The sequence below is a fragment of the Phalangium opilio genome, unplaced genomic scaffold (assembly GCF_054372755.1).
Source record: "Phalangium opilio isolate 3A_F unplaced genomic scaffold, DU_Popi_V2 ptg000209l_1, whole genome shotgun sequence".
Lineage (NCBI taxonomy): Eukaryota > Metazoa > Arthropoda > Arachnida > Opiliones > Phalangiidae > Phalangium > Phalangium opilio.
The window spans coordinates 9,942,975-9,969,076 of NW_028324217.1; the positions used below are offsets into that span (position 1 = coordinate 9,942,975).

At 41.1% G+C, this 26,102-nt stretch overlaps 3 protein-coding genes across 5 annotated transcripts; 2 read left to right on the forward strand and 1 right to left on the reverse strand.

Moving 5' to 3' along the window:
• Nucleotides 1-2,205: 2,205 nt before the first annotated feature.
• LOC149619038 (uncharacterized) lies at nucleotides 2,206-10,285 on the forward strand. 3 transcript variants are annotated; one of them, XR_016375483.1, is made up of 4 exons: nucleotides 2,206-2,918; nucleotides 2,992-3,114; nucleotides 3,525-5,245; nucleotides 5,850-10,285. XR_016375483.1 is itself a non-coding variant. In XM_089855488.1 (3 exons), the coding sequence occupies exons 1-3, from the start codon at nucleotides 2,711-2,713 to the stop codon at nucleotides 4,589-4,591; spliced, it is 1,398 nt and encodes a 465-aa protein (XP_089711614.1). In that variant the 5' UTR covers nucleotides 2,206-2,710; the 3' UTR covers nucleotides 4,592-10,285. The 3 variants fall into 3 exon arrangements, 1 of the variants encoding a protein (XP_089711614.1); XR_016375484.1 differs by having other exon boundaries at nucleotides 8,520-10,285; XM_089855488.1 differs by having other exon boundaries at nucleotides 3,525-10,285.
• On the reverse strand, nucleotides 9,902-16,223 carry MED20 (Mediator complex subunit 20). The gene is made up of 4 exons (XM_089855495.1): nucleotides 16,032-16,223; nucleotides 15,804-15,946; nucleotides 15,108-15,358; nucleotides 9,902-10,185 (listed from the first exon to the last, which is right to left on the reverse strand). The coding sequence occupies exons 1-4, from the start codon at nucleotides 16,043-16,045 to the stop codon at nucleotides 9,955-9,957; spliced, it is 639 nt and encodes a 212-aa protein (XP_089711621.1). The 5' UTR covers nucleotides 16,046-16,223; the 3' UTR covers nucleotides 9,902-9,954.
• Nucleotides 16,224-17,626: 1,403 nt separating this feature from the next.
• On the forward strand, nucleotides 17,627-19,997 carry Gle1 (Gle1 RNA export mediator). Its single transcript, XM_089855474.1, has one exon. The coding sequence runs from the start codon at nucleotides 17,709-17,711 to the stop codon at nucleotides 19,806-19,808; it is 2,100 nt and encodes a 699-aa protein (XP_089711600.1). The 5' UTR covers nucleotides 17,627-17,708; the 3' UTR covers nucleotides 19,809-19,997.
• The last annotated feature ends 6,105 nt before the right edge of the window (nucleotides 19,998-26,102 follow it).

Here is a 26,102-nt window from a genome sequence, read left to right on the forward strand (position 1 = left end):
TTACCCACAGTTTTAATTGCAATTTTTGCCTTTAATTATTATTAGTTAACCGTTTATAGTAGATGGTTTAGATTAAATCAAGGGCGAATAATTTGAAAAAGTTTGGATAGTAGCTTTTGAACTATAGACAGTTAAAAGTCAAACTTGAGAAATGAGATTATGGAAATTATATGAATATATGAAAATATTAGAAATTCTACAAAATCAGGAAATATCAGGAATCGATTAAACAGAGTAAAAGTAGGTTGAGCCCAAATCAGTTTGATCGAAAACAATCAAATTTAAAGTCCGGAAATTAAATAATCGATTAATTTAGTCGTTCCTAAAGATTTCAATTTGATTTGATAGGCAAAAAATCTATCTAACAATGAGAGCCAATCTAACATATTGAAGGAAGATTTGATAGTTTCACCATCTATGATTTGTTGAGAGGGAAAAATCTATCTAACAAATAATGCCCGTCTAAAATATAGCTAGAAGAATTGATAGTTTCGCCAAATATGATAGTTTGAGAGGAAAAATATCTATCTAACCAGCAGTGTCAGTCTAAAATATAGTCAGAAGAGTTGATAGTTTCGCTATCTATGATAGTTTGAGAGGAAAAATATCTATCTAACCAGCAATGTCAGTCTAAAATATAGTCAGAAGAGTTGATAGTTCCGCCATCTATGATAGTTTGAGAGGAAAAAAATCTATCTAAGAAGGAGTTCCACTCTAAAATATAGCCAGAAGAATTGATAGTTTCGCCATCTATGATAGTTTGATAGGAAAAAAATCTATCTAAGGAGGAGTGCCCAACTCTGGGCAAAAATATTTTTAGTTCGATGGTGCGTTGAGTGCAAGGTCTTTTCAATACCGGGAAACCGGACGTTTTAGGTTTGAGAGTTTTAAAATGTAAAGTAATAGTTTGTTCGAGTAGCAAATCTGAACGCCGTCTGCTTTTACATTATAGTTATGTCTGGCCCGAGTCTGATGTCGTTGTAAAATTATTACCTACCACTTATTTTCCACCATGGAGTATTATTACAGTAGGCGTAGTTAAGATATTAGACACTTCCAAGGATAGTATCATTTTCACTCTGCTGAAACTACTCCATGGAAAATCATGCAGTGGATTGAAAACTGACGTTTGAGAGAGAGAGAAGTCACCCAGCAGGGGCCATGATCATTGGTCGTAAAAAAAAAATCAAGATGGCTACGCAGGGATAAGGGAGTTGAGATGGATTGGAAATGATGATGGGCGACCTGCGGCACCGTATCTCTACCAATCAGACTTAGAAATAAGGATAATTTTTAAACTAGTCCTTGGGACCAATGACCCCCCTAGTGTCCCAAATAAAAAAGTGCTCTCTGGAGTGGTCCCAGCCTTTGTTCTCCTATAGATTTGCAATTAATAAACTGGTCCCGAGGACCAGTAACCCCCTATTTTTGAATTAAAAAATTAGTCCAAGCAATTAATAAACTGGTTTTGGACCAGTGGACGTGTGCTATTTCTAAGTCTGCTACCAATGTACCTTGCGCACGCCCCTACCCTTCGGTAGGCGATTGCTAAGTGCTGCCGCGTAGCGCCGTTTTATTTGTATGAGAACTAGCTTCTATTTTTAAGATAGAGGGAGCGCCCTTTACAATTTCGTCCAGTACGACCCTACCTAACCGCTGAGGGCTACGGTGCCGTAGGTGGGGGTACACATGCAACGCTATAGGTATGGGCGTTTCCACTCCATTCCTCTCTCCTTCAAGGGCTACGCACAACTTTTGTCTGTATCTCTGTATTCGCCAGCGTGGGAAATAAGGCGGTGGCACAGGGTAAATGACCAGTTTAAAAATTGCCTGGACCAGTTATAAATTAAATCGGAAAGGGTCAGTGGTCCACGGGATCACTAAGAAAATTAAAGGGTAACCAGAGTGTCAACTATTTTAATCATCCACTTCTTTAGTTTAGCAGACGACGCGCCCTGGTCAATGGTCATGGACCAGTTTATTTATTCCAGACCATGGGGGTCGCTGACCCAATGTCCAGTTTAAAAAAATCCTTATTTCCCACCCTGGTATTCGCATCCAAAAGAATTATAGCGTTTTCCTTTGGGTCCTCGCGGAGCGCTCCCATGGAGGAATAAAACTAGGAGATCCTATTCTTCAAAAACAGTCTTTAACGAAGCTGGAAACTACTACTACCATTTTTATTGCTCCTTGGGAGCGCTCCGCGAGGACCAGGGTGGGAAATAAGGATTTTTTTTAAACTGGACCTTGGGCCAGCGACCCCTCTGGCCTGGAATAAATAAAGTGGTCCATGACCACTGACCAGGGCGCGTCGTCTGCTAAATTGAAGAAGTGAATAATTAAAATATATTAGCTAATGTCTGGCCTCTGGAAACCCTTGAATTTTCTTAGTGGTCCTGTGGACCACTGACCCCCCTACGATTTAATTTTTAAACTGGTCCAGGCAATTTTTAAACTGGTCATTTGCCCTGTGCCACCGCCTTATTTCCCACGCTGGCGAGGACCCAAAGGAAAACGCTATTAAAAGGGAGCGCTTCGGTTTGTCCAATCAGGGATAAGGGAGGTCGAATATGGCGCGATCTTAAGGAAACAGAGCAGACGACTTGGTAGACTATTAGGCGCAAATCTCAGACTGAGGGAGTGAAAGTAAAGTCAGACATTAACTAATTTATGATTAAGTAAACACTCTTTTGTGTTTTAAATTACAAAAATGGTTACTTATTGCTGTGTTTACGGATGTAAAAACAATGGCACCATGAAAGGTATACGGTTTCATCGTTTTCCTTCTAAACTACCGAAATTAGCCAAGACTTGGGAAGTTACCTTGAAAATGGGAAAGAAACCTAGTAATACCATGGTTGTTTGCTCTTCTCACTTTAAAAAAGACGATTATAAAGCAATTCCGCAAGCACATAGAGGTAAGACCACAAGACACTTGCTGGAGTAATAAAAATTGGAGTAGTTTTAATTCTACTATTCTTCAAATAACAGATAAGTTCAAATACCCACCACGCCTAAGACCTTTGGCAATTCCATCCCAGAATCTGCCTATTCGTAAACGTGACACAGAATCAACGCAATCTTCTAAAAACGAGGGAATGAGTTCAGATGATGGTGAGACGTCTTTAATAACAAATTGGCACTCAATGTTGAAACATTTTTCCACACTGCACCCTATCCCTCTACCCGTGGACACTCCCTCAAACTCTCAAAACCACGCGCCCTGACGTCTATCCGCCAACATCATTTCACCAACACTGTCATCTCAGATTGGAATGCACTCCCTGAGTCAATTATTTCCATCTCAGATAAATCAAAATTTCGCCTTAAGTTATCGGCCCACTTCAATAATACCCCAAATTGACCCGAAGTCATATTGTTTTTTTTTTACTTTGTTACGTATCTTTTTTTCTTTTTTCTTACTAATGTATAACTTAATTGTTTAAGGCTGTACTAACCAAGCTCTAGTGGCTTACCTGTACTGAACTGAAATAAATAAATAAATAAAGGTCATTTGTTTGCAGATCGTGATCATCAAGTAGAGCAAATTGGTGTTAATAATCAACCCGATGACATAACTGAAAGTGAAGAAAATGGACTACGTGACACGCCTGATATTTGTGACACTGATAACAGTTCTTTAGAAAAAGGAATTATATTGAACACATTAGAAGAACATAAATGTAAAGTGCCAGCTAGTTGCGGGATTTTGAAACAACAAACTGTAGTAGCTTTGACTGGAATTCAGACAATGGAACTTTTTAATGAAATAGTCAAAATTGTTAGTGAAGAATATCCTAGTAAAAGTCCACTACCTGTAGCTGACGGAATTTTACTTACTCTAATGAAACTTAAACTTGGTATTTCATATTCCGCTCTCGGAGCTCTTTTTGGTCTAAGCCAGCGGATAACTTCTAGTTATTTCAAAGAAACATTATGCGAGTTAGCGACTGTCTTGGAGTCATCAGTTAAATGGCTAGAGAAAGAAGAAATTGTGGAAGCTATGCCGCATTGCTTTAAAGAATACGCTGATACAAGAGTGGTATTAGATTGCACCGAGGTATCTGTTGAAAAACCAAAGTGTTTAAAATGCAAGATCAAGACTTATTCTCACTACAAAGGGACCAATACTGTAAAAGTATGCATTTGTGTAGCTCCATCCGGTGTGATCACCATGGTGAGCAAAGCGTATGGGGGAAAGTCATCAGATAAACAAATCATTGAAGAATGCGGGGTCCTAGAACGATGCATACCATACGCAGACGCCATAATGGTAGACAAGGGGTTCGCTATTGAAGATCTTTGTAATGAAAGAGGGCTCAAACTGATTAGGCCATCTTTTCTTAAACGTAATGCTAAAGGTCAAGAAAATATCAAAAGGGAACAATTCCCTAGAGAAGATGCTCTGCTTACGTCAAAAATTGCGTGTGCTAGGGTACATGTTGAGCGCACGATCCAGAGACTAAAAACGTTTAACATTTTCCACCAAAGACTACCGTTGGATTTATTACCATATATCAATAAGATGTTTGTTGTAACCAGCGCTGTAGTAAATTTGTCAACAGCTATTTTGGCTGACAATAAATTTTAATATCACCACTATTTAAATATCACAACTCTTTTATTATCACAATCAAAAACGGATTTATGTAAGAAGAATGTTGAACGTAGCAAATTCACTACCCATCCTCGCATACTTTATTGAGAAACTTCGTCTGCTTATATTTTGACTCCACCCACAAATTCTGTATATAGCAATTTCAAAAAAACATTTAACCACGAAAATAGAGATAAGAATGACATTTTTGATCTCTAGAAGTCGCTATATACAGAATTTGTGGGTGGAGTCAAAATATAAGGAGTCGAAGTTTCTCAATAAAGTATGCGAGGATGGTACCAGAGGCTAAAGCTATGATCCGACGCTCTTAGTACATAAATCCGTTTTTGGTAATAGAGATAATCGGTATTTACATCTTACATCATTTCTCCCTGTTTACATAAACCGCATTCTCTATTTCGTGTATGCGGCCATAAATAGCCTCCCTCTCACGTGACCTTTAATTCTGTCCCTAAAATGACGTAGTTCAGCTACCGCGAATTTGTTTTGACAGGAGCAAAAGTAGTTGCTTCTTACACAGTGGATGGGTTTTTTTCGTTAAAGGCATGTCCTGGATTGTTCATTGTTTCGTTCATGGTCGGAGCATCCTTCAGGGGTGGTAAGCGGGTCCAGCTAATAGCGCCTCAGGTGAGAGAATTTGGCTACTTAAATTAAATTGCCAAACGAAAAATAAAAACGGCGCCGCGCACAGGCCTTGATTAGCGTAGGGAACGCTAAAACGCAACTTAGAACGACTATTTCCAACCACTCACGCGTTAACTAGAATGGTTAACGTGAGTCGTGAACCATTCTAGTTCACTGCAACAGTGCAACCAGACTAAACGGGTAACAAACCACCGCCTCCTAGTAAAGGAGGCAGTCAGGGTTCATACAACTTTTGGAAAACCATTTTCCCTGAGATTTCCAGGTTTCTCCCCATATACTTCCCTGAGTTTTCCAGGTTTTACCCGTATATGGAGTATCCTATGGAGCAAATGTTAACGAAGGAGGGGGGGGGGGTCCTATTGACTATAACATACTCAAAGGACATCCCCGTATCTCAAATAGAACCAGAGTTATGAGCGTCCAAAGTTGAGTGTAATGTTAATCCTATGGAGGATATGTTTATGATCATTTTGCTTAATTACTCTGCCCCTGTTTGACGCAAATTTCCCTGATTTCCCTGAATTTTACTAAAATGCGAAATTTCCCTGAGGTTTTTGTCAACTATTTATTTCCCTGATTTTTCCAGGTTTTCCCTGTTTTCCAGGTTTGTATGAACCCTGGGCAGTGAACAAACTAACAACAGCTGAGCGAGGCGCCGCGTTCGCCATCTAGCGGATTTTAGAAGAAAACATTGGTGGGAAAATGACAGTGTCCTTAAATGAAGACAGGAATGATTACTGAAATTCCCCTGAAGGGTTAAATTTTACCTGTTTTCGAAGTTCTAGAATTCATTGCATTAAAAGAAATGAATGGATTAACGCGCTTAAAGAAGCAAGTTTTTAGACTTTATCTAATCTAATCCCAACATCCAAATCCCCAAATTAAATGTACGGGTAGTTAACCTCGAGAGTGTGTGGCTGGAAGCACTTGCAAATTAATTTAATTGAATGAACATATTTAATTTGAACACTTACATAGATGGCAATATCATTAACTTAGTTACAGCAAGAACGAATTCAGGATACCATAAGAAGGTTGAAACATTGCCGCCTCTATCTACAATAGAGGCGGCAATGGTTGAAAACAAGGCAATGCTGGCCCCATGAAGTCATACTTTTCATAATATGAGGGAGGGGCCTATATTTTTGGGAATATGGAAAATGGAGTCTCCTAGCATGCTCCTAGGGAGTGTCGGTGTCGGTGTCGGTGTCAAGAACAAAACTGTTAAAATCGCTAATGATGAACTGATATATTTAAAAAGAGTGGTCCATAATGAAGTTATAAAGAATTTAGATTTTATTATTTGAGAGCCAGATTTATCTGGGCGAAGTCAGTACAACCAGAAGTGAGATGAGACCAGAAGTACTGAGCTAACCAAATTCTTCACTCGGCGAAAGTGAATATTCTTGATAAGACACCAACGGTTGGCCCTCTGGTGGCGGTTTCAGAATTTCCCCTCCAAAACGTGAGACGCTCGTGGCGGTAGACGGCCGAACTAGATTCAAGCATCGGCGTCCGTGTTCCGCGGCTTTAGGTTGAGGGGAAGGGGGTAGGAAATGTTTTTGGAACTCGACCAATTTTTTTTCAGTAGTGTAGGCGCGTGGGAAGCGGCATAAAATCCTCAAATTTGTTCACTAGTGCCAGCATGGATTTATAATAGAAGCTTACGCTTCCTGGATATTCCACTCGCCTTAAAACGCGCACAACATTTATTCCTCATCTGAACTGGCGCGAGCTAGTACTAGCCTGGCAGGCGCGTTTGTGACGTAGAATTTGAGGCAAATTCAGAGGGGGGGGGGGTGGAAGTTTTTCACGCGCTTGAGTTTTAACTTTAAATAGCGCGCGCGAAACAATTTTTAGAAAAGTGCGCGTGAACGCGCGCCGAGAGACAAAGGTTTGCCTCAATTTCTACGTCATCAGCCCCCCAGTTCCCACGCACGCGAATTTTTATGACATAAATGTGTTTAAAATCAAAATGCCTTACTGAAGGCTACAGTGGAATATCCAGGAAGCGTAAGCTTCTATTATAAATCCATGGTGCCAGGATCTACTACCATGCCTAGAGCCCTTCACTTCTAGTCTCATCTAACTTCTGGTACAACGGATATCTCAAACTTTGGCGTATAATGCCTAGGCTTAAGGCCAGTGAAGTTGAATGTGATACTAGCGGCGCCACTTTAGCGATGGCGCTAAACACGGATTTTAAGGCGTTACCTAGAACGAAGGCGGAAATGGTTTTCGAAAGAAGTACGACTTCACGGTACCAGGGGACAATGTTACCATTCCACGTTCTTATGGTACCCTGAATTCGTTCTTGATTAAAGGGGAATACGCCCCTAAAACCCTACCCCTACCCTTCACCCATAAAAATTCGTCCAAAATGTCTGCTATCTAGTGGCATTCCAATTTCCAAAGACTAAGTGCTAGATTTTGGAATTACTGGTTAGTCCATGGTAGTTATTAGTCTTCATACTAAGTTATCTTTGCACTGTGGCGCCATCTGTATAGATAATAAATTGACGTTGCGTGATGACCAAATAGATCAATAGTACAAACTAAGATGTTATCAGTATTTGCTTTGTTTTCATTATGTATATTTGTGGAGCCCCATTAGAAATGTAAAACCTTTAGCTTTTGATACATCAGCCTCAGTGACTAAAAGCAATCCAATAAAGTCTGTGGAAATTAGGAATATTTTAGGATAGGTTGAGAATGACATATAGATCAATTACAAATACATTTAATTTCTCTTTGAAAAAATATTTATTTGCAAAACTAATAGTCGCGCTTTAGCGAGAAATTAAAATTATTAAAGGGTGTCGACATGAAAATATGTTTGGAACATGTGCAGGGCCTTTCAACATGCCAGGCAGTCATTCAAGGGAGAATGAAATGACCTGACAACCATTTTATATCGTATTAGATTTATAAAATAACTTCATATAACAGCAAAAACATTAACAAATTCTTTCTGCTAATTTTATTTAATTTTGAAACTTTCAATAGTTGACGTGATAAGTCCACTCACGTTTGATGGACTAAGCGTCCGATATAAAACCACATCCTCTGTTGATAAAAAACATGGCCTTAGGCTTAGCACATAAAATTTGTATAAAAATTATTTTCATCTTATTTTATGAACTTAAAATAGATTAAGAAATGGTTTTCAGATCGTTTCAGTCGCCCTTTATGGTCAACCCGCGGCCCGCCGATTTTTAAATTTTGGCCCGCGAAGCTAATCTATCCGTATCATTAGTTATTTTTGCAGGCCGCGCTTAAACCCAGCTCTTGCGCCTGCTCACGTGGATGTGTTACAGACGTTAAATAGTATTTATTCTCTGGATTTGGTTAGTTTTATCCTCTTATTATATCCCTCTTTAAAGCAAAGCGCGGGTCCAGTAGATCCCCTACAAGTTGAATTTCGTTATGAACTGCAGTTTTGGCTTGGCGAAGGCAGGAGGCATTTGTGGGCGGGATTTATATTACCTATAAATTCCGCCCACTAGTCTTCAATCTAAACCCGGAGTTCAGGAGGAAAGTCAACTTGTAGAGGATATCCACAGGACCGGCGCTTAAATTTGCTCTAAGTATCAATAATTTGGGAAGCTGTTTTTTCTGTGCAATCAGATTTAAATAAAAAAAAAGGTATGCAACTTTGTAATCGCGCGCTTTCCACTGAGACCCGAAATCACACGACTACGTAATTAAATCAATTAAATATATTTATTATAACATTAATTTGGTTAATTTATATATACAGTCCGTTAGTAAAATAAATAAACAAGTAAACATAGTCTCTTATAAAATATTATTAACTGGATCCCATGCCGGTACTCCTCCAACTGCCCTGATTCCCGGGCTACTTTTTGAATTTATCCCCTCTGGCCTCCGGAGATCGTCCAATCCGGCTCTTGACGACAGGTCTAACGTTTAAGCTTCCTGGGCCGTCTAGCGGGGAACCCTGGTATCGGTGTAGCTCGCTCCATCTGGTGGTGAACCCTGGTAACGGGCTCCCCGTTACAACTTATTTCTGTACTATTAATTTTAAATTTAAACTCCCGACAATCGACGTAGTTCGAAATTTCGAATTTTGCCCTTCAGCTGATAAGATTGGCCTTCTAAGGGGATCTTACTTAAAGCAAAGGGCGGCTCCGTTGATGCCCCTGAAAGATGCCTTTTCTGCTACACGTTGGCTAAGCTTGCCAAAGGCTAGTTAAACCAAGGGCAGGAACCAATGGGACCTAGTGAATTAGGTCTGATTGGTTCCTGCCTTTGGCATGGTAAAATTCGTGTCCAGAAGATTAGCCAGAATGCTTGGGGTGATAATGGAGCCGCCTGTTACTTTAATTGACTTATAGCATAAGATCATACGATATGTTCCATAAGATTGTCACTGGTTACTGAGAGCTTATCATGAAGTGACGTAAGTGAAACGTCATAGATTCTCGTAAAGCGACGCCTGGTGAGGCGCCGTGACAGACTAAATAGGAAAATGGAATGCAAAACCGATTGTAGTCAATTCTCGCTTGTCGTTCTCGAACTAGCTCTCAGAAATCTCTAGTAGTCATACTTATGGAACATATCTTATAAACTTATGGTTATACCAAAGATATGTATACGTTTACAGTACCAAGAAGCTTTCATAGTAATTATTTAATGACAATTACAGAATATAAATTATTAAGAGATGATCACGTTGCGGGAGCATCTGGTCTTTCACCAGGCGCCCTAACAACCCTACGAAAGCTGTTAAAGTGTTCAATGTATTGCTGAATTGTATCAACTGGTTTGTATATTTCATTCATTCGGCTTTGCAAGTATTGAGGTGGAGAATGAACTATATTATTTCCAAGAAATCCTTGCATAAATTCTTTCATTAGATCCCAGCAGTTTGATGGAACAATGCATGGCAGATATTCAACCTGGAAAATTAATTCAAAATGTAATTCTAAATGGTAGTATTCACATTTCTTTTTGATTTTTATGGCAACAGTTATGTCAAAATAAATAATTTTCTTGAAAGTCTTATACTCATTTCAAATATAGTTACATAACAGACTTGTAAATAGGGGTTACCAGGGAGCCTGTGACACCCAAGAAAATTCACAGGACACCCTGAAAAAATATTTTATGGGGGGGTCGGGTACCACCCGGGTACCCTGAAAAATTCGGTGCGATGAGAACTCTCTCCCATAACTACAGACAAAAACAGCTCTCAAAAAAGGGAAAAAAAAAATTGGCGAATATTTCCCCTCAAATTTGTAGCCGGAATGCATCCTTCCCTCCCTCACATTATGTTTTGGGCTTGCTCCCTTACTCCCTAGCCTCTGTTCCCGTCCCTAAGCGTAAGCGAAAGTGACGCAGTTTCTAGGATCAAGAGTTCAAGCCTCTGTTCCCTTCCCTCCCTTTAGGCGAGTGTGACGCAGTTTTTAGGATCAAGAGTTCAAGGCTCACTTGTCCACTAGGGAGCCCCGGGTACCCAAGAAAATTGGGCTTTGGGGGGGTCGGAAGAAATGATCACTATTTACAAGTCTGTTACATAACCTAATGCTGTTTCAGGTTTCGTACAAAAATTTTGAATTAAATTCCCTGACTAAATTCCACAAATTTCCCTGACTATTTGCAATAACGTACATGGCGAACATATATGAAAACCAATCTAAATTCACTCTAACCATTTTTGCACGAGTTGTTGTGAGCCCCACGAGCGAATTTGGGGCTCTGGTCAAATCTCAGACAACACATTTTCTGGTCACCCTTATACTGTTATCCAGACTTTAAATTTCCCTCCGATATATTTTTCCCTGACCTTTATGTCCATTTTCAATTTCCCCGACCCTATAGGCCCATTTTCAATTTCCCTGACTTTTCCAGGTCGTGTACGAACCCTGTGTTTTGGCAACTGACAAATTACTGCATACGTCAGGTGTTTTGGCACTCAATTTCTTGCTTCATAATTCACACAACTGCAACTGCTACTTTTTACCTCCATGGTCAGATTTATGCATAGTTTACAGACTGGGAGGATTCATACAATTTACACAGGGAGGCCAGGCTTCACGTGTTACACAAGGAGAACTGACTCACTAGTTGAATCTAAATATCAGGCCTCCTTGTGTAAATGGTATGAATCCTCCTAGTCTGTAAACTATGTATACATAGCAAGTAGCGCCATCATGGATAAAGAATGGGCGTGAGGAAATTTGTTTTCACTCTACAGGATAGGCAACTCCCTATCTCGAACGACAGCTTATTCTGTATATACTCTGTTACCGCTTCGGTTGTCAGCACGCGTAAAGCTAAGTCTCTATGTAACCTAGCTTTGTGCGTGCTGCCAAGAGACAAAAACTTCAGGATCTTCAGGATTTAAAATATCCGTGAGTTGTTTAGCTCGAGTGCACGGACCTCTAGGCCTTAGTTTCAAATACGTGTGAAAATGCCTACGTATTTGAACCTAATGCCTAGAGGTCCGTGCACTCGAGCTAAAAAACTCGCGGATATTTTAAATCCTGAAGTTTTCGGTCTCTTGACAGCACGTACAAAGCTAGGTTACATAGAGACCTAGCTTTACGCGTGCTGACAACCGATGTTGTAACAGAGTATACACAGAATAAGCTGTCGTTCGAGATAGGGAGTTGCCTATCCTGTAGAGTGAAAACAAATTAGCCATATGTCTAATCAGCGCCACTAGCGGATGGTCTGAAAACTACTCCCATAGAGTCTAGGTATATTTAAGCGGGTTTGCAGAATTTCCGTCAGATGGCGCGGCGTTCGAGCCACCTGGCGGAAATTCTGCAAACCCGCTTAAATATACCTAGTCTCTATGGGAGTAGTTCTCAGACCATCCGCTAGTGGCGCTGATTAGACATATGGCCAATTTCCTCACGCGCATTCTTTATCCATGGCGCCATCAAGGGAGAAAAAGTTCCAATGATTTTATACTCTTTGGCAAATGTCATCACCGTTCAGATAATTTATATTAATAAGTAAATGCCCACACTAGTATTTGCTCTAATTTAAAAATAAAATCACACATAACAAAAACTAAATGGTACTCCTCATTCTCCTATTTAATCATCGAAGCAGACGAAATTAAGTGAATGGGGCTGAGAAGGCTTTTATCCTTTTACTAAAAAACATACATTTTTTTGTTTGCAACTCAAAAAATTAATCGGCAATTAAAATCTTTATTTAATAATTCATTGGTAGGATTTTAGTTTATCTACCAACACTTAGTTTCTGACTAATTAGACCGCGGGGAGTTGGAAAAAGATAGTGAAAAAATTCTAAAGTTAATCAAATTGTTTTAATTTCACGTATTTACCTCTATAGACAAATTCGTTTATTACAAACAGAGAAACCAACCTCCGCTAGAGGCAGTGCGAGTTGGTTAGCCTCCCTCCGCGGGTAGTGAACTCGGGTGGCTCCGTCTGGCGTTCAATTGCTTCTTGGCCAGAAGGAGGATACCCCAATGGCGGTCTCGACTCTGTATGTTGGTTTCTCTGTTTGTAATAAACGAATTTGTCTCTAGAAACCTCAACGCGCCTAAACTCATTGCGTGCTCAATCTTGAAAAGAAAAGAAAAAAAAACTACTAGGGAGTGAACTTGACAAGAAGGACTTGCTTTGAAATTTTCAACACCCTCTGAAACATTTACAATTCAGGATAGAAAAATAATTCGAGAAAGCTCAAATTATAATAAGTAAACAACGATATTTTGCAAAAAGGTGTAATTTTGGAAGTTAATTAAGATAAACTACAATATTTTGATGTTTACTTTCGATTAATTTACAAATAGTTCACCATCTTTTACAGAATGCTGCTTTTCAAAATTTTTCATATTTGCAATTATTTCTATCCCAAATAATTTGGACGTTTTTCAAATTATTTTCCAACACTTGGGACTATTTTTTAATACATCTTTAAAATTCCATAGATTCTGGGTTCGTACGAAATTTTTACATTGAAAGTCCCTGACTTTTCCAGGTTATCCCTAACCAAATTTTGGCAATATCCCTGACCATTTTAAGGTATTTACCAGAGCCCACTTCATCACACCTGTCTCATATTAAGCATTGCTCGAAGCATGGTTTGATATAACAAACGAAATCCCTGACATATCCCTGACTTTTTAGGAAAAACGTTAAAATCCCTGACTTATCCCTGACTTTTTAGGAAAAAAATTTAAATCCCTGACTTATTCCCCTAATTTTCAATATCCCTGACTTATCCAGGTTTTCTAGGTTATCCAGGTTCCGTATGAACACTGAATATATTACATAGCGAGTCCTTCAATATTTAAGCCACTCCCCCATTCATTCATTTCAAGATTGAGAAAACGCGTTAGGTCTCAATATCAGTTGAAGGATTGGGGGGAGGTTAACGTCACAGTTGGGCCTGCCAATAAATGGAGCCGGCTTTCACCCTGCCTCCGTGCACGCCAGTGAATAACTCTATGCTAATTTTGCGCAAAATAAGGCGCCTGGGCGGAGACTGGCGAAACCCCGCCTCAAAAGCTCTTCTTCCCCCCCCCCGAATTGAAATAGCCTTATAGCAGTAAATTCGTGTATTTTGAAATTTTTTAAATAATAAAAAAAAAAACTTTACCAACTGGCGGCGGGTTTGGTTTTTTTAACCTTTTTTTTATTTTTAACTCCCTGTGGTCTAATTAATCAGAATCAAGTGTTGGTTGAGTTAGCAGGGTTCGTACAAAATTATTGGAATGAAATTCCTTGACTTTTCCAGGTTTTCCCTGACTAAACCCCACAAATTTCCCTGACTATTGAAATAACGTACATGGCGAACATATATGAAAACCAATCAAAAATCACTCTAATAATTTTTGCACGAGGTGTTATTGATATAAAAATATATAATTATAATATAATATATTTCGTTTAATAATGTAACGAGTTTAGGCCTAAATACCTATTGATATAACCCCGATATATTGATAAGGTATTCTTGGTGATATTCCAGGGGCTTGGTTCATATCCTGTCGTCTGCTTCCCGTGACTGAGCAGCTAACCACACCCGACCTCTCTCAATCAAAACACTACCTCGGGTATTAGCGGATCCGAAGATTTTATAACCACTGCTATACTGCCTTAGTCACGTGTCCAAATATAATAAATAACGAGAGCAGAAAGAATTTATAGTAGGGAGTGGAAGCTCTTGCCCTTGACAGTGCTAAATACAATGTAGGTCAAACAAGTAGGCTGCGACGCTAAAACTGGCCAGGTAAATTTCCGGTCACATGACTCTCCTTTAATTTTAAAGTTTGCCCTCAATCACTGTTGGTTCTACAATTACCCAATAAGGGTTCGCGATTTCGAGTGCGACTGGTGCCATTTGAAGTTATTTTAAGTCAGATGTTTCCCTTCCCCTAAAAAGGTAGTGTCCATCTCCCCTAGACCCTCCCGCAACATTCTAGACCCACCCTAGTAGGAGGGGCCACAAAAAATAGTACCGGAAATAGACCTGGCCAGTTTTGTTGATTACGTGATTTTTGAGCTACATAATATTCCTCAGTTTCCACTCCCTATTATAAATTCTCTCTGAGCAGAGCGAGTGAAGCGAGTTTGCTCGCTCCGCAAAATTGGGGCCCTTATCAAATCTCAGACAACACATTTTCTGGTCACCCTTATCCAAACTTTAAATTTCCCTCCAATATATTTTTCCCTGACATTTCCCTAACCTTTTAGGTCCATTTTAACTTTCTCTGACTTTTCCAGGATTTCCAGGTCTTGTACGAACCCTGGTTAGGTAGATAAAGTAAAATCCTACCAATTCTGTACAGATTATGACATTTGTTAGGATCAATCTCGGCAACTGTCAACATTACCTCTATCAACAAGCCTCTGAAATTAGGACCCATACTAACGCTCCCAATTTTCACCAGAAAATCCGAGACTTTGAAGCGAGTTCCTCTAGACTCAATTTTAGTGGTTTTCTTGGATGAATATACAGTTGTCATTTTTAACATAAGCATGTCAAAGTTCATATCCGCAACTAAACACGTTCCCGTGTCCAACAAAGCGAAACAAGTGGCAGGATGTTCGCTATCGTGAATTATATTAACTGCTCGCGCGGGATCTGTAAGATGCCAATTATAATATCTTTCACAAGGTTCAGTCATGGATAAAGAATGTGCGTGAGGAAATTTGTTTTCACTCTACAGGATAGGCAACTCCCTATCTAGAGCGACAGCTTATTCTGTATATACTCTGTTACAACATCGGTTGTCAGCACGCGCAAAGCTAGGTCTCTATGTAACCTAGCCTTGTGCGTGCTGACAAGAGACAAAAAACTTCAGGATCTTCAGGATTTAAAATCGTTTAAAATATCCTGCAGTTTTTCGTCTCCTGTCAGCAAGCGCAAGGCTAGATTACATAGAGACCCAGCTTTGCGCGTGCTGACAACCGATGTTGTAACAGAGTATATACAGAATAAGCTGTCGTTCGAGATAGGGAGTTGCCTATCCTATAGCGTGAAAACAAATTTCCCCACGCGCATTCTTTATCAGTAAAAATAAACTGACTTATTTGAGGAGCGGAGTAATATGTTTCACAGTCTACACTAAAGACACCGGCTTTAGTTCCTCCTAATGTCTCAAGGCGTTTCTGGAGCATTTCGGTGGTTTGGGGTCCAGTTTTACCCTCGGGTATTGGAAATGGATGTATGCTTTTAAAAAAAAGTTATAATTAAATAATTTCAGTTGTAGAATCCTACCGCGTCTTCATGCAAGCAACTTCAGCGCATTTCCTACCTTACAACACCCATATTCTATCAAATATTTAGAAACAGATTCTAATAACTCAATAAAACTAGTATATATATGATTATTATTATTATTATTATTATTATAAATATTTGACAGATTATCGTTTATAAACGCACATGTCACCCGCCAAATAAAACAAAACATTCGATGGGCCGCTCTATTCGCTCACAGCCCACTCGATCACGCGCATAACGAGAAACGACTAACGACTCACGACCAGCATGGGAAATAAGGCGGTGGCACAGGGCAAAGGACCAGTTTAAGAACTGGCTTGACCAGTTTAAAAATTAAATCGGAGGGGGGGCAGTGGTCCACGGGAAAACTAAGAAATTTCAAGGCTAACCAGAGTTCAGACATTAACTCAACTATTTTAATTATCCACTTCTTGAGTTTAGCAGACGACGTGCCCTGGTCAATGGCTACAGACCAGTTTATTTATTACAGGCCAAATGTCCAGTTTAATAAAAATCCTTATTTCCCACCCTGCTAACGACCAATGAGATGGTGAGTTTCTTAGCTCGAGTGCACGGACCTCTAGACCTTAGTTTCAAATACTTGTAATAGGCTGTAGAGACAATTTCAGCCAGGGTGGGAAATAAGAATTTTTTTAAATTGGGCCAGCGGCTGCAAGTAGCGACCCCCTTGGCCTGAAATAAATGAACTGGTCCAGGGTGGGAAATAAGGATTTTTTTAAAACTGGACATTGGGCCAGCGACCCCCTTGGCCTGGAATAAATAAACTGGTCCATGACCATTGACCAGGGCGCGGTCGTCTGCTAAACTAAAGAAGTGGGTAATTATATAGTTGAGGTAATGTCTTTACTCTGGTTACCCTTGAATTTTATTAGTGGTCCCGTGGACCACTGACCCCCCTCCGATTTAATTTTTAAACTGGTCCAGGCAATTTTTAAACTGGTCATTTGTCCTGTGCCACCGCCTTATTTCCCACGCTGAACTGGTCCTTTACCACTGACCAGGGAAAGTCGTCTGCTAAACTAAAGAAGTGGATAATTAAAATATTTGAGTTAATGTCAAGACTCTGGTTACCCTTGAATTTTCTTAGTGGTCTCGTGGTCCACTGATCCCCCCTCCTATTTAGTTTTTAAACTGGTCCAGGCAATTTTTAAGCTGGTCATTTGCCCTGTGCCACAGGCCCACAGCCTTATTCCCAACGCTAAAAAACTCTTGGATATTTTAAATCCTGAAGATCCTCAAGTTTTTTGTCTCTTGTCAACACGCACAAACCTACGATACATAGAGAGTCTTAGAGACATAACTTTATGCTGCTGACAACCGATGTTTCAACAGAGTATATACAGAATAAGCTGTCGTTCGAGATAGGGAGTTGCCTATCCTGTAGAGTGAAAACAAATTTCCTCACGCGCATTCTTTATCCATGGTCAAGCTATCAAAACTTTGGAAAAATTTATTGGTCAAATGTCCATTAGCAGTGACCCCCTGGCTTATGGGACATTTTAAAACTTTATTGGACAGTCAATATCTTGTGTCCTGTGCTTATTTCCGGCCCTGTTAGTAAACGCAAAAGTAGCAGACGCGTCGTCTACTTATGAAATTTTAAAACGGTCCCAAAAGTTCGCTATTTGAATATCTTTCGCGAGGGTTTGCTTTTGAGTTAGAGAGAGAGACAGCTAATTACGTGAAAATGAAAGACTTGAAAGAAAATACTATCTTAGCTTTGAAAAACTCATCTAAAGGAAAACTAAAATATGATCGAGAATGGATGAAAGAGGGACGATCTAAGGAAATTTTTAAGTTTGTCACGCAACTGAACAAAATCCACGTTCCAAAAGGAGTGAGTTTACTATGTCTAGCTGATGGAGAATCGTCATTCTCTGAAGGTACAGAGGGACAAGGTGCGTCGAATAACGCTGTTCTCAAAGCTAGCGGCGGTTTAGAGAAATCAAACCAAAATTATGAAGACGAGGGATCAATGGTTTCGCCTTCAAGTCCGTTAAGCGTTAGTATCAGTAGCGATAGCAGTGGGAATGATTCGCCAGAACCTTTCTTAGAGAGTGGCCATGAGGGTTGCAATAATCTAGTTTCCTACGAAGAAGAAAGGAAAAAGCGTATAGATGAGGTTTTAAAAGATAGAAATAGAAAACTGGAGCAATACAGCGACACATACGTCAAACAACTTTCAAATCAAATGGAGATATTCCTGGACGCGCAACAACTTAATCACAACTTGCAGAAGACTCAGTTGATGAAGTTAGACGAATTACAATTTAGTGAAATGGAAAAAGTAGAACTGGAAATGAAGAACAATCAAAGACATAAAAGATTAGGTGATAAGATCAAGGAAGTTGAGCGAAGGAATATTGAATTAGAAGAGAGGAAACGTAAAGATTATCAAGCAAACGAAGAGAGGCGGAAGGTGTTAACGCACCAATATAACACATTTTGTAGCCTTACAGAAACACTTAACACCCTACTTTTGAAATGTTTGGCAACGCAATTCCTCGAAGTATCACCGGATGACAGAAGAAGACAGTTGAAAAATATTCAGGATTCCTTACTGAAGATTTTGGATAATACCACATTCACTGACACCACCTTGTTGGAGAGCCAAAAATTAAAGCAAATGGCTCGAGATTTTTTAAACGATGTAATTCAGGATATTAAAAACGCCGAAATTAAACACGAAAATTGTAGAGCGCAGCAAGAGGCTATCGTTCAACCAACACCTCCTGATATTCCAAAAAATGAAGTGGTGAACGAAACAGTTCCAGTAAAGAACACCGAAACCATGGCCTCTGGCGATTGCCAAAATTTGCCTAAGATAGAACAATCAGAAAACTTTTTTTTAAATTTGCACAAGGCGCTGCAACTAAAACACCAGTTATGGGAAAAAGACTACGCTGAATTTCTGTCCAATTCAGCTAATAAAAAATATATATTTAACTTGAAAAAGGTTATAAATTTGTCACTAAACAGTATATCAACTGCTGGAGGAAAAATCAACGAGAAAATTGACAAATTAACGTCGCTGTTAAATAGTCGTTCAGTATCAGTTGGCCCGACTAATATTTCAATACGAGATCACCCGGCGGCCATCTATTTTTGCGCTGATACCATTGCGAAAAAATTCATACATTTGGCCGAGGTTCAAGTTTCCGCTAAAGAGTCTGACGCTTTTCCCTTAGCCGCAGTGGCCATATCACTGTGGAGCCACTTTCCAAAACTTGGGGAATTAATCTTGTTCCATCTGTATGACCGATGCCCCCATTTGCGTCCAGGATCAATAATGCAACCTAAGGACAAAAATGACATGAATGGATTTTTCAAGGCTTTGGGTTATCTTTTTGAAGACGGTGAGCCCGAAGACGAAGAACTTTTTATGAAAAGAATGTCTGGGATTGTTCGATTTTACGCCGCAATTTTGATAACATCACCAGCCCCATCTCATCGTAGAAGCGCGCATCCTTATGGTTTGCAACACGGTTGGAGGTTCATGTCGGTGTTGCTAACTACAGAACCGCTTGAGGGTGTAACAGCTACTCTCTTACTTGATTTTCTGGAAATTTGTGGACATGATTTGTTAATCACTTATAACAAGCAATTTAAGAAAATTCTTCATATTTTATGTAAAGATTATTTTCAAATTTTGAAGAGACAAGATACTGTAAACGCGGCTTTGAGTCGCTTAGAGATGTTTTTACACACGACGCTTGTTACGGGAATGATACCAAAGCCACTCGGCCTGCTTGACGAAAATCAGTGCTACATGTCATCTAGATATTAAACTATGAACATTAAAAATTAATCGTTTAAAAGTCTTAACTAGATAATGATATGTAGATGGATAAATTATAAGGAATGTTTTTGGTTTATTAATATTTTTTTTTTTTTTGAGAAATAACATGTACTTTGTACTTTAACAATACAGGGCGTAGTAATATTAAAATTTATAATCATATTTTAATCCGTAAAATTTCTGTGAATAATTTGAAGATTCCTTTTCTAGTGTGTCATCCTTGTCGAAATGGCTAAAACTATGTAAAAGTTTCTTGTAACGGGGAGCCCGTTACAAGAGTTCACCACTAGGGGGAGCGACATAATCGATACCAGGGATCCCCGCTAGACGGCCCAGGAAGCTAAACGTAAGACCTGTCGTCTGCTCGAGAGCCGGGATTGGCCGATCACCGGAGGCCCGAGGGGATATAATCAAACGTAGCCCGGGAATCTGGGCAGTTGGAGGGTTACCGGCATCAAGATCAGTTAATACTCTTGTTATATTAAATTAACTTTATTTACTTGTTTAAATATTATCTAACGGAATTGTAATGTATATTAATGTTAACTAACGGACTGTAAATATAAATTAACCGGTTTTCTATATTAATAAATATATTGAATTAAGATAAATTACGTAGTCGTGTGTTTTCGGGAATCAGCGATAGCGCGCGATTACAATTGGTGCCCCGAGTGAGGAAATAACTTTTTGAATCTCGCGCCTTTATCTCCCGGTTTTAGTGTTTACTACGGACTTGCGTTTTATACGGACATCGTTTCACCGAGTGAACTTTTTGGTATACTACTGGACTTGTGGGCTGATGTGCATCTTAGTGTGTTCCTTCTGCACAACGTGGGATTAGAACACCCTACAGTGAGCCCCTGATCCGGCCTGGGGGGATCTTTGAGGGTGTTCCGCAGTGAACGGGAACACTCTACTAGCACGGCCAACCGGGAAACTACAAACGATAAGTTGATCTTACATTTCTTTACTCGGTTTCTTGTATACTCTGCATTTTTGTATGTTCCGTTAGCCTACATTTAGGGGCCGCCGAATTGGGCCTTGGTCTTATTGTGCACATAAGTTTAATTTAAATACTCTAAGTTGGCTTTCTTATTTGATTAAATTCAAAATGGGGCTCTATTTTATATGGGATCAAATAATTCTCCCATATTTTGTCCCATTCGCGGTCACGGTGACTATGGGATATGCGGGCTATTTGATATATCGGGAAATCGGTGTGACTGTGGGATATGATCGACATACCCCGTTACATGGGTTTAACATACCTCCACCTCGTCAGGGTATTAATCCCCAGCTGCCAATTGGCAATGTTAAACAGTCCGGGCCTCCCATACCCTTGACATTAAATCCAAATCCGGGCCCAGTATGTCCGTTGCCACCTTGTACCGGACAATCTGACTTAATGGACCGGTTCCTCAAGGATTGTGATTTGCAAAGTAAGGACCTTAAAGGATCAGGACCTTCACATAAGGCCAATTCCAGTATATTATCCAGGTCGGGTAGTATTTTACGACCTTCCGAGTTAGACGCCGTTGATATTCAACAGCGTAAAGAGTGGCAAATCTGGGCTAGGGTTGAAGCCAGGAGAATTCGAGCCAACGTAGGTCATTTTCATAGAGACCAAGGGACTGGTGACCCATCTCGGGAGCCACCGAGGGGCATTACCCCTTTATCACCTTTTCGGGTACCCCCTCCGTCACATATCCCGGTACTGAGAACCTCGTCGCCCTTGCATCAGAGACAGGTTTTAGCCTCTGCCCCGCCTCTCCCCTTCGTCCAGCCAGGAGCTGTCAATCCGCCCCCCTTTGCAAACCCAAGGAATCAGGGTGCCATACCTAATATTCCGGCTAGGTCCAGAAATCGTAATTTTCCGGGGGAAGCCCCTCGTATGGTAGCATCCGGTAATAGCTCGGGTAGGGGCCCTGTTCTTCGATCTCCGCATGTTCCGGTGGTCAATCCACCTCGAACACCACCTCCAGTAACTCGTAGGACGATGGGGACCAATCCCTCACCCCCTGCTGCCCTAATTCAGCATATTCCGGTGGTCAATCCGCCGCAAACACCCCCTCGGGTAACTTATAGGACGATGGGGACCAATCCCTCACCCCTGCTACGCCAGCTCAGCATGTTCCGGTGGGTAATCCGCCTCAAACACCACTTCGGGTAACGTATAGGACTATGGGGGTTAATCCCTCACCCCCTGTTGCCCTCGCTCAGCATGTTCCGGTGGCCAATCAGCCACTAACGCCACCCCGAGTAACTCATAGAGCGTCTGGAACTACTACACCCCCGCCGGTGAACCCCACTACCCCGGTGCAGATAGTGGCCACCCCAGCCAGTGGCACGCGTTATAACCCGGTTCTGGGACCAGCCATTATGTTGCCTAGTTTTTCGGGTCGGGAGGATCCCAAAGAGTATTTATGTCAAATGGAAATGTTTATTCAGTATCATAGGTTTACAGTTCAGGACATAGCATTATTTATACCCTTGTCTTTAAAGGAGGATGCCCTTAGCTGGTGGAAAAATCTTAGCCGCCATGCTAGTCGCCCCGGGGATTGGGGATATTTCCTTCAACAATTCACCCAAGAATATTTGTCCTCCCGAAGAGACAGGGAAATCAGGGTCGCCCTCTATAATTTAAAACAGGGTATGGGTGAAGACCTACATTCATTTCGTAGACGAGTCACACAGTTGAACGAGACCCTGTTGGATCCTCTTGCAGAACATGAATTAGTCGAGATTTTAATTACTAATGTTTTACCGGAAATTACCTTGCTGTTGCCGGTAGGTTTATGTCGTACCCTGACTCAAGTGCAGCAAGAATTTAGCCGTATCCAGAGTGGTTTAGACCGAAAGTATGCCCAGGGTGGAACAGGGGGATATCCTTCCAGTCCTGGCCCAAGGGTGCGTTTTTCCGGTCCTACTGGGACCACGGGCAGTAATACCGGACAGACGAGTGGCCCGAATAGACCACCACTATCCCAGGCTTGCTATCGGTGTGGTAGTTTTAACCATCTTCGTCGGGATTGCCCCAGACCCGCAGGTACACCTCCTCGCCCGACGCATACAAGAAATTTACCCGCACTTCCACCTGTGGCCCCCCAAGGTCAGGTACCAGGTGCGGGAAACGCTTAGGACGCATCCTGGTAGGGTCTCAGGATGTGCGCCGGAACCCACAAGACCCCATTCTCATTCATTCAGTCAAAGAAGATAATATTAACGATAGTCGACTTAAAGGCCCGTTTTCAATCAAGCTTTTCTAGTTGCTTTTTTTACTAGCTTCGCTTCAACAGTAAATCGCGATTTGTCTGACAAAAACGCGATTCAAATGGTGAAGCAAAATCGAAACTCTTCACCCGTTTTCAAATTCACTTCTCTCGCCTCTCCACGCTCGTCAGGACCCGTGTTTATATCAGTTGTCTTCTGTTCAATATTTAGGCTAGTTAAAAAATACTCATAAATATCCTTAAAATAGTTAAAAACAACATTAAAACGCTTCTAAATATCCTTAACACTCGATATTGTTTTTGAAAATTAGGCCTATTCTCACTTTAAAACACGCGGCGCAAAAAAATTGCTCGAAAAGAAATAACGTACCCACGTGACTACTAGGCCAAGCGCTTTTTCGGATAAAAGCGAAAGCAAATATCTACCCGAGGTAGATACCAGCTTTTCGATTATTTCACGCGAATCTGATTCAGAAGCGCCCAAAAAGCGCGTTTGAAAACGGGTTCCGATTTCGCTTTAGCGTTTTGCTTCAGTTTTTGAAGCAAAAGCTTCATGAAAAGCTTGATTGAAAACGGGCCTTAAGGGTATAATCATTCACATTGCATGTCAACCATGTGTTGCTTTTTTGGATAGTGGGGCAGACCACAGTATTGTCGCGTGGGATTTTTTACATAAATTAGGAGTCCTTGCGTTAGTGGTTCCTCAGTCGAAAATGGTCAGGGGTGTACAAAAAGGTATAACTACGACTTCTGTAGGGTATATTGAGTTAGAAATAGATTTGGGGACACAGATGGGAACGATACCGGTACGCTTTCACGTTCTAAAAGATATAGAATTCCCACTTATCCTGGGAATGGACATATTGGACGAGCTTCGAGCTAGCATCGACCATGAACGTAACGAATTCCGGTATTGTGGCTATACTCTTCCCCTCATTTATTTGAGAATCATGCGCCCGGGTTCACCCAAAACCACGAACTCGACACAGGGACAGTCGATGTGTCCCAGTTAAATATGGGTACTTTGAGAGAACAAGAGGTGGGGGACTTAATCAGAATTTGTCAAGAGTTTTCATCTCTTTTCTCCGGTCGTTCGGGTAGAACCCACCTGTTACGCCATCGTACTAAGTTAAAACCGGGGACTGTCCCTATTCACCGACAGCCTTATAACCATAGCCGGGTGGTTAATGAAGAAATAGATAATCAGGTCAGAGACTTATTGCAGCAGGGGTTAATCCGGCCTTCAGATAGTCCATGGGCGTCGCCTACGATAGTGGTGGGAAAGAAGAATACAACAGAGAAACGAATGTGTATAGATGTTACCCGATTGAATAGTGTTACGGTAGATGCCCCTACCCGGTACCACGTATAGAAGACATCATAGATTCTATGGGAAAGCCCAGATACATTACTAAACTTGATCTAAAGTCCGGTTACTGGCAGGTAGAGATGCATCCGGATGATATCGAGAAAACGGCATTTGTCACACGAGAAGGGAAATTTGAATGGCTAGTAATGCCATTCGGGTTAAAGAACGCCCCTTCCACCTTTTCTCGGTTGATGAATAAGGTTCTGAAGTATGCTAGACGATTTGGGGTTGGTGTATACCTGGATGACATTGTCATAGCTAATGCTAGTTGGGAGGAACACCTGGAAGCTCTTCGGTATGTGTTTTCCCAGCTAAAACACGCCGGTTTAACACTTAATTTAAGAAAATCGAGTTTTGGAGTCTCCAAGGTAGCAGTACTCGGCTATGTAGTAAGCGCACAGGGTGTACAGATTGACCCAGAGAAAGTGAAGGCTATTAGGAATTTTCCCAGACCACGAACCATGAAACAGGTTTCATCCTTCTTGGGAATGTGTGGGTTTCACTCCCGGTTTATCCCGCATTTCGCGGATCTGACGGCCCCTCTTAATCGCCTCAAACGTAAACACCAGCGATGGCGGTGGGGAGACGATGAGGAGAAGGCTTACCAGGCTTTAAAGCAGGCGATAGCTGAAGCAGCTATGCTACAGGCCCCAACCCCGGATGGGAAATTTATAATTACCACGGATGCTAGTGGCATCGGTATTGGGGGTATGTTAACCCAGATCCAAGGGGAAGTAGAAGTCCCCCTAGCATATACCAGTCGTCTTTTAAGACCTTCGGAATTGAAATATAGTACTCCTGAACAGGAAGCCTTAGCGGTTGTAGAAGCCGTACGTAAATTTCGCCACTATGTAGAGGGCCGGGAATTTGCTGTCTTATCGGATCACAGGGCGTTATGCTGGTTACTACGCTTAAAGGATAAGAAAAGTCGGCTAATGCGGGGGGCCCTGGAACTACAGGAATTTATGCCGTTCGAAATCCTGCATAAATCCGGAAGGGAAAATGTGGTTGCCGATGCCTTATCTCGATGCCCGGTATCAGATTTGGATACAGTCAGTCCAAAGGTTTTAGAAACGGACGACCTAGATCAGTCGCCCGGTTCGGAGGACCAGGAAGTCCGGGTCAATATGGTATCGTGTAACCCGGTAGCGTTAGGTCTCCCGTTAGACGTAGCAACTAAGGCTGATATTAAGCTAGCACAGGCTAGTGATCCGTACTGGCAGGCTGTTAGACAGGACTTAGAACATGGAAAGGCGTCAAAATTGTATATACTTAAAGATGATATGTTATACCGGATAGCCCAGGGTTTTCAACCAGAAAAGGTAGTCATTCCAACCGCGATAGTACCACGGATATGTCAAGCCTATCATGACCATCCACTATCGGGTCATAGAGGTCGTACCGCTACGTATAAACGGGTGCAAGCTAAATACTACCATCCAAAGCTGTTATCCCTGGTTCAAGATTATGTCCGGGGATGCGACGTCTGCCAGAGGTATAAGAGTAGGAACACTAAGAAACCAGGTGTAATGATTCCGTCCCATAAAATCCACCCCGGAGATCTAGTAGGGATTGATATTATGGGTCCTTTACCAGTAACGAAATCCCAGAATAGGTTCTTAGTGGTAATGGTAGATTATTTTACCAAGTATGTAGAGCTATTCCCGGCACGAAGTGTTACCG